General features: G+C 43.9%; 1 protein-coding gene across 1 annotated transcript in view; it reads right to left on the reverse strand.

Moving 5' to 3' along the window:
* PSMA7 (proteasome 20S subunit alpha 7) overlaps window positions 1–12,831 on the reverse strand; it is a 480,192-nt gene that overhangs the window by 135,208 nt on the left and 332,153 nt on the right. The window contains exon 6 of the mRNA XM_044090359.1: window positions 3,523–3,585. Coding sequence (XP_043946294.1) covers window positions 3,523–3,585 — 63 coding nt within the window. The remainder of the gene's footprint in view (window positions 1–3,522; window positions 3,586–12,831) is intronic.

Genomic DNA, 12,831 nt, shown 5'->3' on the forward strand with positions numbered 1-12,831 from the left:
CTATTCATCTGGATCTAGTAGGTCCCAGCTCAGGCAGTCTGCTAGAGGATTGTTGTAGCCTTGGATGTATGATGCTATGAGAATGAGTAACAAGATAAAACAGTCAGTAAAAACTAGAAGAAAAATCTAGCCAAGCTAGATTCTCCACTGTGAGATTCCTTAAAACCTTTTGTATTAGAGACAACATGGAATGTATAAGGAATCACATAGTGTAAAATCTTGCTTAGTTAGATTTTTCTTTTAGTATGATGCTATGAGGGTAAGCCCAAAGTCTCCAAACATCTAGATCCTTCTGGCAGGGCTACACTGTGGGTAAGATAAGGTCCCTGTTCACGTATCACAAGACTGTGGTATTGTTGCCCAGGTTTGCAGAGTTCCTGGGCTTAAATGCTGTTAGAAAGCTTTTATGGCTCTGAAGTGGATCTTACTTGGATGAGATAGTTTTCTAACTAGGGATAGATGTCTACCCCAAGAGTTTTGCAGTGTGCTATCAGGGGGTCCAGACATTTTGTAAAACCCCTCGGAGCAGTACAGAGACCAACAGAAATGGTAAAGCACAAAACTGGAAGCCTGAGGCTACAAATCGTAGGTACTGCCTGTAACAGACTGATACAGGAACATAAAAGTAGGCGTTCTTTAGTTCAACTGCGACCATGAAGGCATCCTGGAAAATCATGGGTATTAGCTTTTGCAAAGTAAGCATCCTGAATTTTGGCAAGTAGAGGAGCTTTTTAGCTCTGAAAGATCTAGGGTAGGCCTCCAGGTTCCCAGTTTCCTTGGGACCAACAAGATCCTCGAATAAAAGCCTTTTCTCTCTTGACCTGGGGGTAACTGGCTGTATGGACAGCTGCTGAAGTAAATCTCTGATAAATTGGGAATAAGAGGTTTTCTTGTTTCTTTGGAGGTTTTTGTATACCCAAGAACAGAGAAATTTCTCTAAACTGGATACAATATACCCCTGTGCTGTAATGCTGAAGACCCACTGATCTCTTGTAGTGATCTTCCAGTGGCTTAAGAAGAGTGAGTCTTCCTGCCAGGTGTTCAAGGGGGGAAGAGACAGAAGGAAAGGTAGCACATACAGCTGTTGTGGTGGGTGTGCTCTTTGGCAGCACCTGATCGCTGTGGCTGTTCTGTCGGACATTTCCTGGATTGCCCTGGTCTTTTTCCACAGGGAGCCTTCCCTTTGTCTTGTCTGGGTTGAAAGGCAAAGCTTTAAAGGAGTAGTTTCTACTGTAACTTGGGGTTGGAGACAAATAAAATTCTTTGAAAGTTTTAATTTGTATGCCTTTTTTGTCTAGTTTCTCGAAGACTTGTTCAGCAGGAGGTCCAAACAGGAACTCTCTAGTGGGGCATCTAATAACTCTGCTTTTATTTGGACTGACAGCAGCGGAGTTCTGAGCCATGCATCTCTGTGGATAACTGAACCTCTGACAGCTACTCTGCTGTTGCAAAAACCAGGTAAAGCATCCTAACTATCTGTAAAAGCTTCTCTAGCTATGTCTTACACCTCCTTGTACTAGGTTCTGTTTGCCCTGGAGTAAAGCTTTATCATAATTTTATCTTGAAGTGATTCCAGGTATTTTATCACATTGAACTGGCAATTTAAAGCTATTATAGTTAGGACTGCACAGGTTAAGTTTTCTTGACAAATCTGTCCAGTGGTCTGCTTTCCTGGACATTAGGTAGGGGAGGCCTCGATGGTGCTTTGGAAACCTCTTTAATAGATTCAGTGGATCAGCTTTAGCATTTTTGTAAGGATGCTTCTGAGAATCAAGCACTCTAAACCCTGTCCAGTTTGTTAGGCACAGGTAGTAAAGAGTCCGGATGTATAACTATGTCCTCAATAACATCAACTAGTACAATGTGTACTCTAGGAATAACCAGTGGTCTAGGGGAAGGTAAGCTTAAAAGTTCCCTGTAATGCGTCTGTGCCTGACAGAACTGCTTACTTTCCTGTTAAAAGTTTCCTTCATTTTGTGTAATGCATCTCTGAAGGAAAGGTCTGCAGTTGAGGAAGCTAAAAGATACACTATCAGAGTCCAAGTCTGGGTAAGTTTGGGGTGGTGTATAACATGAATAAGACTGCTCTTCTTCATTCAGAGGATGACTTTCCTTGTTCTTTTAGTTAGAGAAGCTGCTGAAGAAGGTAGCAAGAGTTCTCCTGATTTAATGAAGGCTATGAATTCCTGTGCTATGCTGAAAAGATCGTGGACTTTGGATTGACACACACAGGCCAAAGGTGGTGGCAAGGACAAGGTAAGAGAAGGTTTTGGTTCAACATGAATGACCAAGGGATGTGGTCGTCCAATCGCATCCTCAGTAGAAACCAAGGTAGTTAGGGGAGACTCAAGGTCTTCTTCTGGAACCACTTCTCAGACGTCAGAAGTTGATGCCTGCATGGCGGCATCAGACCCAAAGTGGTGCGAGTAGTGGTTGTAATCAGGGGTAGGCTGGGAATTATGGCATCTTCCTGAGGGGATCACACCAGAAGGTCCTGGTCTAGCAGTCGCCAGTATGAGGGGCTGCAAAGGCACCTCAACAAGGCCCCTGACTGACTTAGGAACTGACACAGTAGCTTTTTCTGCAGCCCCTGGATCCCAAGGTATTTTTATCTATTCATTTTTTGGGATCACACCAGTGTCCTGAGATAGTGCAGGCCCTGCAGAAGTCAGAGTTTGCGATGCTGCCAACGACAAGGACTCCATTATTTGCTGCGAGTACCTCGGCCCTATGTTTAATGGGTTTTGCACAAAACTTAGCACAATCAGAGGAGTTAGAGACGTACTGCTGAGGTCCCAAGCAAAACGAGTAAAAGTCCATGTGGCATTTGCTTTTCACAGGACAAACTGTTTTTGAATTTTTTTCTACACGAATTAGAAAAGAAATTTCACCAATGGGGTACTTATCTGTCTAGAAGAGAAGAATCTTTGGAAACATGAGCCGACAAATGGACTGGAAGCATAGAACAATATGTGAACAGCATCGACTGTATGGCTAGAAAGAACTGAACTGTAGATGGTGCCAACAGATGCCCGTCTTATATCCTGACGACTGGTCATTGATCGTCCATTAGCTTGGGAAGATGCTAAGACTAAAAATCAGGCTGTCAGGGGCTTCTGCATGGCAGAGAGACCCAAGCATCAGTACTACAAACACTATGAAGAACATCTCAAATTTGAGACTGCAGCTGCTGAGTTCCCTAATCTGACTTTCTAAATTATCTATTCCCAGAATACTATGCACAGGTTTTGAAATATCCAATGCAAAGCTAACCTCACAATGCACTCCACTAAGCTACTATTGGACAATTTCATTGTAAATTATACAGCATCACTCTTCTAGGTTTTTGGTTTGATATACAGTGCACTCCTTACAGCTTAGGAAACTCTGCCACTACAGTGGACTGTTCCACTGAAAACATGAATACCAACAACCCTATATATTTAAAACATTTGCCTACTTGATGCTCAGGAAAGTGTTGCCCTATCTACCACTGATGTCAAACTGTATGACAAAACATACCTTAAGAGGTTGGTTTCTTCTCATAACTGCTAATTCAATGTTTTTTCCACCGGACTGTACCACCTGCATAAAAAAAGTTTTCGAAATTAAGAAAAATTTCCAGTTATACTATTTACTGAACAAATGTCAATAAGAATCATCATAAAAATACATATCTAGATTTTCAAAGCAGCAAATCACAGTAATATTAAGTATTATTAGAAATAAATGAAGCACAATTTTGCTTCCAAATGAAACACCCCTCTCTCCCATAATTACAAAGAACTTTTCTGTGGGTTTTAAATACTTCTCTCTTCTTCTTTCGGCTTTTCCTGGTTAGGGGTCGCTACAGCGGATCACTTGTCTGCTCATGACTGGCAGTGGAGATGTTCATCGTGTTTCACTGTTGCAGTCATTACACTTGGGTTATCCTGCTGGCAGGCTACCCACAGTCGGCCTGAATTCCAAAGTCCTGGTCTGGCGTCGGTTGCTGTCACCTCTTCCCTGACGTCAGTGTGCCAGGGGTATAAAAGATGCAGCTGACACCATTTTCTTCAGTCTTTCTTGCCACGCGGGGCCCGAAGCAAAGCAGTTCGCAAGTGCCGGTCGGCCGACTCCTGAGATTTTCAAAATCTAATTTCAGATCCAAAGTCCTCAATAAAGCTAAGTACCCCATTGGGGAAACTTTTTTCTTGCTCCAGACCGATGTCAGAAAAAGTTAATTGCATTTCTTGTGGGAAGCAAATACCTCATAAGGATTTCCACTCTTACTGTATTCCTTACCTAGGCCCTGACCACGACGTTGCTAGTTGTCGGTTTTGTGCTAGATTTAACCAACGCACTTAAGCGTCGGTACGATTTTGCTTTTCATTATTTTGGCAGAAGGTTTAACTACATAATGCCGTCGGAACAACCGACGACCGGAATTCATAAAAATGCAAGGATAAAGAAGGACAAGCATCCGAGGTCCAAAGCCGATGATGAAGCCTCTTCTAGGCCAGTCGCCGGTTCGCCAGTGCTCATTGAGGCGCTTTTGCAGCCCCTGATTCCCGCTACCTCAGAGCCACAGGCCACCTCAGACTCCCACGTGGAGACAGCTAGGCCTCTGGATACTCAAGGTATTCGCTCTTCGGAAATTAATCCCTCAGATGGGTCCGGAGCCGCTGAGCAGGCATCGGCTTTTGAGGGTGTCTTCAGACCTACACAACTTTATATAAAGCCTACTTCTGCATCCAAGACAAAGTCTAAAACAGTTTTTAAGACAAGGAAACCAGTACAGCATTCTTCAGAACAGGCTTCTATGCCTAAGAAACAGATGCTCAAAATGGCCGAAGACTTGATTACTTTGATCAGGGGTTCCCATCCCCCTCCTGAAAAGAGGCCTAGGCAAGACACCGAATATGATTCCTCTGACCAAGTTTCCATTTCCTCTGATTCCTCTTCTGATCAGTGATATTCTGTTCCTTCTTATGAGGATTCTGATGCTGAAGATTCTATTCCTTCAGCCTCTCCTCCTGAGGACTATTCTTTTGGGGAAACCCTGCATACCATGAGAGCGCATTTCCATTGGGAGAGCCAGGATTATTCCGAATCTAAGAAAAGACAGAGACTTTCTTTTACTTCCACAGCACAGACCTCTTGCAATTCCCCCTGTTCTAGACATAGTGGATGACGTTTTCTCAGAGTCTGGCCTGTCTCCAGACTCTTGACCTCCTGCCCCTGTTAAGCCGGACAGATACTACAAGGTTCTAGACACCCATAAGTTTTACAAAAACCCTGCTGCTGACCCAGAATCTCTCTCACAGGGTTCCCAAAGGGGTCAAGGCTGCTTCTGCAAAAAAAACTGTCCCCTCAGACAGATTCTAGGTCGCTGGACAGATGGGGAAAAAAAGTTTACACTTCTGCTACTTCGGCTGCAAGGGCTTTAAATTGTCAGTTTCATATGCTAAAATATCAGCAATACTTAATGTATTTGTTAAAACAAAAAATGTTGACAAATTCTGATTGTACTGAGAACAAAGATCTAAAAGATTTATTGCATGCAGTTGAACAAGTGGGAAAACATACTTTGCAATGTGGCTATGATTCACTGGAGGCCTCGTGCAGGGCTGCTGTTACAGGTTCTGTTATTAGAAGGCATGCTTGGCTAAAGGAACAGAATCTGCCTGATCATGTTAAAGCAAAATTACTGGATGCTCCATTACAGCATGATACTTTGTTTGGTGTTAAGGCAGAGGAGGTGTTAAAGAAAATGGAGGATAAGGCAAAATATATGCAGACAGTAAAGGATTTCTTACAGGTACAGCCACCCAGATTTAGCAGAAACTGGCCCTCTAAAAATTGGTCCTTTCCAGTGTCAGACAGACCAAAAAGAGGCAGATACAGACGCCCTAGAGGCAGGCAACAGCCCCAGGGCTCATACAGGCCCAAACAATGGGGTGCTCCTACCTCCAAAAGCGGAGAAGACAAATCACAGCCTTATAGAAAACAGTTCCAATGACTTCCCTCTGTCAATGCCAAACACTTATTTTTTGGCAGCACCCTTAGGGTGCAAGCTTGCACTTTTCCCACAAAACTGGCACAAGATCACCCAGGACAAATGGGTCTTAAATAGTCTCTCAGGGCTACAGGTTCCATTTTCACACCCTTCCAAAGGCAAAAGGTATGCCAGACCTGCCACACAATCAATGGCAAGAGGCACAAAAACAAGTTTAATCTCTCATGGATATGAGTGCTATTCAGCCAGTGCCACAAGAGCAGGGACAAGGATTTTACTCAAGACTTTTCTTAGTACCAAGAAAGGACAAAGCCTGGAGACCAATTCTGGACATCTCAAAATGTTGACTATACAGCAGCTTCTGCCCATGCTGGACAAGAAGGCTTGGCTCGTAACTTTGGACCTCAAAGAGGCATACCTGCATGTCCCAATCAGACAATCTTGCAGAAGATACCTCTGATTCAAAACTGGCTCAATGCACTACCAATTCTCTGCACTGCCCTTTGGCTTATCTACTGCGCCCAGGGTCTTCACAAAATGCCTGGCACCAGTAATTGCATTTTGCAGACAAAGAGGAATTCAAATATACCCCTACTTGGACGACTGCCTTATTCAAGAAAAGGACAAAGATATTCTACTACAGCATCTGGCGTTTGTAAAAAGATTACTAATTTGCCTAGGGTACACAGAAAACAAAAAGAAATCAAATATAGTGCCCTCTCAAGAGAATATTCCTGGGTGCAAGCTTAAATACAGCTGCCCAGATGGCTTATCTCACGCCAGACAAAGGCATCGGACTTCTTACTTCAAAGACATAGCAACAAAGACCCAGTTATCTGCAAGAAAAATTCTGCAGGCTCTGGGCTACACGGCATCCTGCATTCTACTAATTCCATATGCAAGACTGCATATGAGGAAACTACAATGGTATGTAAAAAGTGTTTGGACTCAACACTGCTACAGCCTGGAAACAGTAATGACTCTTATTCCCTGCCTGCAACAGGAATTTCTAAGGTGGGCACAGGTCTGTCACCACAACAAGGGACAGCCATTCACCTTACCCACTGCCAGGCAGACACTAACAACAGATACATCGGATTATGCCTGGGGGGCGCACATGGCAGGAAAATGTATTCAGGGCACATGGCCCACAAACCAAATGCATTTACATATAAAATCAAAAAGAGATGCTAGCTGTACAAAATGCCCCAACAGCCTTCAAGGACCTACTTCATCCAGGACAACTACTGATAAAGACTGACAATACTACAGTCATGTGGTACATAAACAAGCAAGGGGGCACACATTCCTACCCCCTCTACAGGCAAGCCATGACCATGTGGAACACAGCATTGACTTACCCAGTACATCTGCAAGCACAATTCCTGCCAGGAAAGGCAAATACTTTGGCAGACTAACTAAGCAGAAACCTCATGGATCCACAAATCTTCAACATAACAGGGAAATGGGGATACCCAAACAGAGATCTATTCGCCTCCCCTCACAACTGCCAGCTACAGAGATTCTGCTCTCGGACTTACCACAAGCAAGCATGGAAAGTGGACGCCCTTTCATTCAGCTGGAAAACCCTTGACAGTATATGCCTTCCCTCCTCTGCCTCTCCTCTCCAAGGTACTCCTAAAGGTCAGACAAGAGAAGCCAAAAATGATGATTGCCCCAGACTGGCCACGCCAGCACTGGTACCCAATCCTAAAGAGCTTGTCTCAAGGCCCAGCCTGGACGTTACCTCCAATACCTCATTTGCTGACCCAACAGAACAATCAGATCTTGCACAGCCAACTCAGAACCCTAAATCTGGCTGCATGGCAGATAATGTAATCATTCAAAACACACCTCTCTCTAAAGCAGTAATGGATGTATTTCTGGAGGCCAGAAGGCCCAGCATCAGAAAATCTTATGCAGAAAAATGGAAAAGATTCTGTGCTTGGAACCAAGCACAGGGAATTGTCTCACTAGAGACAAATATTCCTCAGATTTTGCAATACCTTACCGAGATGCTGGGCAAAGGCCTATCCCTTCTCATCAATTAAGATCCATGCCTCTGCCATTTCAGCTCATTACAATACGGATCCCCCTATTTTTTCTCATCCACTGCTAAGACAGTTTCTCAGATTGGCCAAAAACATAAGACCTCCAAGAAGAGCTTCAATACCTACATGGGACCTCAACTTTGTCTTGGAAAAACTTACACTGCCTCCTTTTGAACCAGCCAATACAGCAGAGATAAAATACTGGTCATGGAAAACCGCTCTTCTCCTAGCAATAACTTTAGCAAGAAGAGTCTCAGAGTTATTTATTTATTTTATTTTACATTTGTTTACCGGGCTAGTCTAACTGGATACATGTCCATTTTCAGTAGAGGCCCGGGGAGAAAAGCTCCTAGGTAAATACAGCTAAATTAACAAATTTCTGTGAGTCAAGCATATAAACAAAATCAATACAAAAAATAAAAGCAAAAACAGACCGATTTACAGGATAAATTCTAACAATTCAAAGTAAATTGTCAGTATAGAATTCAATCTTAACAGTAGATGCAGTTCATATGGCAGAACCAAAAAACAAAAAACATTTTTTTTTTCCTGAAGGAAAGGAAGGGGCACTAATGGCTGTGGAACCTTTCATTATTTTCCATCAGGATAGGGTTTCTCCAAGGACAAACCCGACATTTATGCCTAAGGTAGTGTCCAGCATGGCTCTTAACCAGACCATACATTTGCCTACCTTTTATCCAAACCCACAGAATGAGGGGGAGAGACTTCTGCATACTTTGGACATACACAGACTGCTATGCTTTTACTTGGACAAGACTAAAGCCTTCAGAAAGACTGAGCAACTTTTAGTGGTATATGCTGCAGGATCACAAGGAAAGGCCATCTCAAAGCAGACTATTTCAAAATGGATAGGACACTGCATTCGTTTCTGCTACTCACATGGCAAATCGGTGCCTAAGAGCATTAGACCACATTCTACCAGGGCAGCAGCCACCTCAGCAGCCTTCCTCAGAGGAGTACCAACCAAGGATATTTTGGAGGCTGCAACTTGGACTTCAGTGCACACTTTTACTAAGCACTACCACTTACCTCTTTACTCTAAATCCAGAGCAGGCTTTGCCACTGCAGTTTTGCAGGGCCTTATAGCCACTCCTAACTGTATTTAGACCCAGCCACCCTACCTCAGCTTTGGGAATCAACCCAAGTGTAATGACTGCAACAGTGAAACACGATGAACATAGTACAGTTGTGTACCTACCATAAATGTAGATGTTAGAGTGTATTCACTGTTGCAGTCCGGGTTACCCACCCACCATCCCCCTTTCTTTGCTGGGACTTATCTGTACTTCTCTATCCTTTACAACCTATGTGGTGTATTTGCTTGTAGATGAAGGTATTGTTTATTTTAGTGCATGCTTTTATAAGCAATGTTTTTTTTTTAGCCTACCCTTTGGGGGGCACCTGATATCTGGGGCAAGAAAAACTAAAGAAAATGGCATCGGCTGCAGCTTTTATACCCCTGGCACACTGACGTCAGGGAAGAGGCGACAGCAACTGACACCGGACCAGGACTTTGGAATTCAGGCCGACTGTGGGTAGCCTGCCAGCAGGATAACCCAAGTGTAATGACTGCAACAGTGAATACACTAACAACTACATTTATGGTAGGTACACAACTGTACTTTTTACGATGTCGAGTTGCCAGCCCTGCACCTGACCTTCCTCGGAAGGCGCACGCACTCACGCCTAGGGCCAATTTAGAGTACCTCTGTAAAATTTGCGGAAGACAGCACCCTTAAAAGTTAGTTATGTCCTTTGTACAATTTAGATGCATTTAAGTAATGGAAAATGTAAGAATTAGTGCTCTCCTAAAAAGTACAGTTGTGTACACTTACCATAAATGTAGATGTTAGAGTGTATTCACTGTTGCAGTCATTACATTTGGGTAATCTGCTTGCAGGTTGCCCTCAGTCGACCTGATCAACAAAATCTTGGGTCCTGCGTCAGTTGCTGTCCCTTCTTCCATGACGTCAGGGCTATAAAACATGCAGCCGAAGTCATTACATCAGTTTTTCTTGCCCCAGATGTCAGGTGCCCCCCAATGGGGAGCGAATAAACATAAAAACACAAAGGTATACCTCCAACCAAAAGCAAATACACCAAAAAGGCTTTTAAACATAGTAAAGGAAAGTAGAGGTATAACCGGAAGTTAGGGGGCTGGAGGGAGGGTAACCAGGACTGCAACAGTGGATACACTCGAACATCTACATTTATTAAGTGTACACAACTGTACTATGTTCTTCGTGTTTCACTGTTGCAGTCATTACATTTGGGTAGATTCCCAAAGCTATGGTTGGGAGGAGGAGTTTATATAGCATTAGGGCCAGCAATTAGTCCCTGTAAGGCAGCAGTGGCAAAGCCAGCTTTGGATTTAGAGAAAATTGGCAAATGATGATGCTTGGTGAAAGTATGTACAGAACTCCAAGTAGCAGCTTCTAGGATTTCCCTGGTAGGAACAGCTCTGAGAAAGGCTGTAGAAGTATATGCAGCCCTGGTAGAGTGAGATCTGATCCCCTGGGGGATAGGTTTTCCATGGTGCTTATAGCAGAAATTAATGCAATGGCTTATCCATTTAGAAATGGTTTTGAAATAGCCTTCCCCTCTGTCCCTGCAGCAAATGATACCAGCAGTTCCGATTTTCTTCGAGGCTTAGTCCTGTCCAAGTAGAATCTAATTTGTCTGTGCACATCCAAGGAATGCAGAATTCGTTCCCCTTTGTTCTGTGGATTGGGAAACAATGTTGGCAAATGAATGGACTGATTAAGAGCCACACTGGATACCACCTTGGACATGAAGGATGGATAGGTCCCGAGTGACGCCCTGTCGCAATGAAAGATGATGAAAGGCTCCACTGCCATAAGAGCCTGTAATTCAGATATCCTTCTAGTTGAAGTGATTGCTAAAAGGAAAGCGGTTTTCCAAGAAAGAAACTGGCTCGAAAGGAAGTAGAGCGAGTTTCTGAAATACAAAGTTAAGGTCCTAGGCAGGGGTTGGTGCTCTCCTGGGTGGTCTCAGGTTTTTGGCCCCTCTGAGGTACTGCTTCAGCAGAGGATGGGAGAAGAGGGGAGGTTCTGTATTATAAAGAGCTGAAATGGCCGAGGCGTGGATTTTAATGGAAGAAAAGGACAGGCCCTTGTGAAACATCTCAGTTAAATATTGCAAAATCTGAGAAACTGGGTGCTGCTGTGCTCATCCCTTGGGACTGGTTCCACGCACAGAATCTTTTCCCTTTTTCAGCATAAGGTTTTCTAGTACTAGGTCTCCTTGCCTCTAAGATTACATCCATCACATGTTTGCTGAGGGATAAGGGTGAATTTAAGTGATTAGCCAGGCTGCAAGGTTCAATGTTGGAAGCTGAGGGTGCAGAATTTGGTTCGCCTGCTGAGACAGCAGGGAAGTGGTCTGAGGCAGGTGCCATGGAGATAACTGCGACACTGCGCAGGAGGGGGTACCAGTGTTGGCGTGGCCAGTCTGGAGCAATCAAGATATCCTTGGTTTGTCCTGTTTGACTTTTAATAGAACTTTGGAGATGAGAGGCAGCGGGGGGAAGGCGCAGACTGAGGTTTTTCCAGCTGAAGGACAGAGCATCCACTTTCCAGGCTTGTTGGTGGGGATTCCTTGTGCAAAACTTGTCCAACTGATAGATCTATTTGCCTCCCCCCAGAACTATGTCTGGGCTCCCCCATTCGCTTGTCAACATGCTGAAAATCCTTGGTTCCAGTTTTCACTCGTGTGGGTCTATGAGGTTTCTGCTTAGTCCGTCTGCCAGTGTATTCAATTTTCCTGGCAGGAACTGAGCTTGTAGGTGCACTTGGTAGCTCAAGGCTGTGTTCCACAATGCCATGGCTAGTCTGCAGAGGGGGTAGGAATGTGTACCCCCCCTGCTTGTTTATGTACCACATAACCGTGGTGTTGTCAGTCTTTACCATTAGTTGTCCTGGAAGAATGTAGTCCTTGAAGGCTGTCAGAGCATTCTGTACAGCTAACATTTCTTTTTGATTCATAGGTAGGTACTAGGCTATGGGGCCTATACAAGCCTAGCCAAAAAGGTACCCTGGCTTTTGCCACCCAAGAAAATTATTTTCCTGTGCCACTGTCGAGCAGAGCCACAGAGGTGATCCCCAGGGTGAATTTCCTATTTCCCATCCAATCAAGATTTTTCTTGAAGAGTGCTAATGAGAAGCTTTGTTTGATATAGATAGAGACTTCTCATACTCTGGAATAAACTACCTGAGACAGGAATCTATCCCTCAGGCATGTTCTGTTTACTGTGGTGACAAGGTTTAGGTTCTTAGAGTGTGTAGCTCGGAGGGATTGGGATTTCTTTAAGTGGAGCATGTCCAACAACTCTGGGTTTGACATAGCTTTGTATGTTGGGTAGAGATCACCTCTGAGTAGGCGATATGCGACAGAGTAAAGCTGGAGTTTTTTGAGACAGTCTGCGTAGGGCATCTTTTTGAGGCTGGTAATCCTCTTTGTGAGGTATTTCTGCGGCCTTTCCAGTTGTTGTAGATGTCTTGTGAGGTACATACCAAAAGGGACATTGTACTCTATAATGGGTCTAATGAGTGATGAGTAGAGGGGAACAATGACCTCTTTTTTTCTGGATGAGAAACCTTTTGTGATGAGGTGTGCCACATAGGATTTCCCGACTACTGTGGCGATGTGATTATCAAAGGAGAGACTACTGTCCACCTATGTCCCAAGGTTTCTTATCACACTTTCAGTGTTAAGTATACTACCGCCTATGTTGTAATTCAT

Source organism: Protopterus annectens, chromosome 12.part0, assembly GCF_019279795.1.
Source record: "Protopterus annectens isolate FY-2018-M chromosome 12.part0, PAN1.0, whole genome shotgun sequence".
In the NCBI taxonomy this organism is placed as follows: Eukaryota; Metazoa; Chordata; order Ceratodontiformes; family Protopteridae; genus Protopterus; species Protopterus annectens.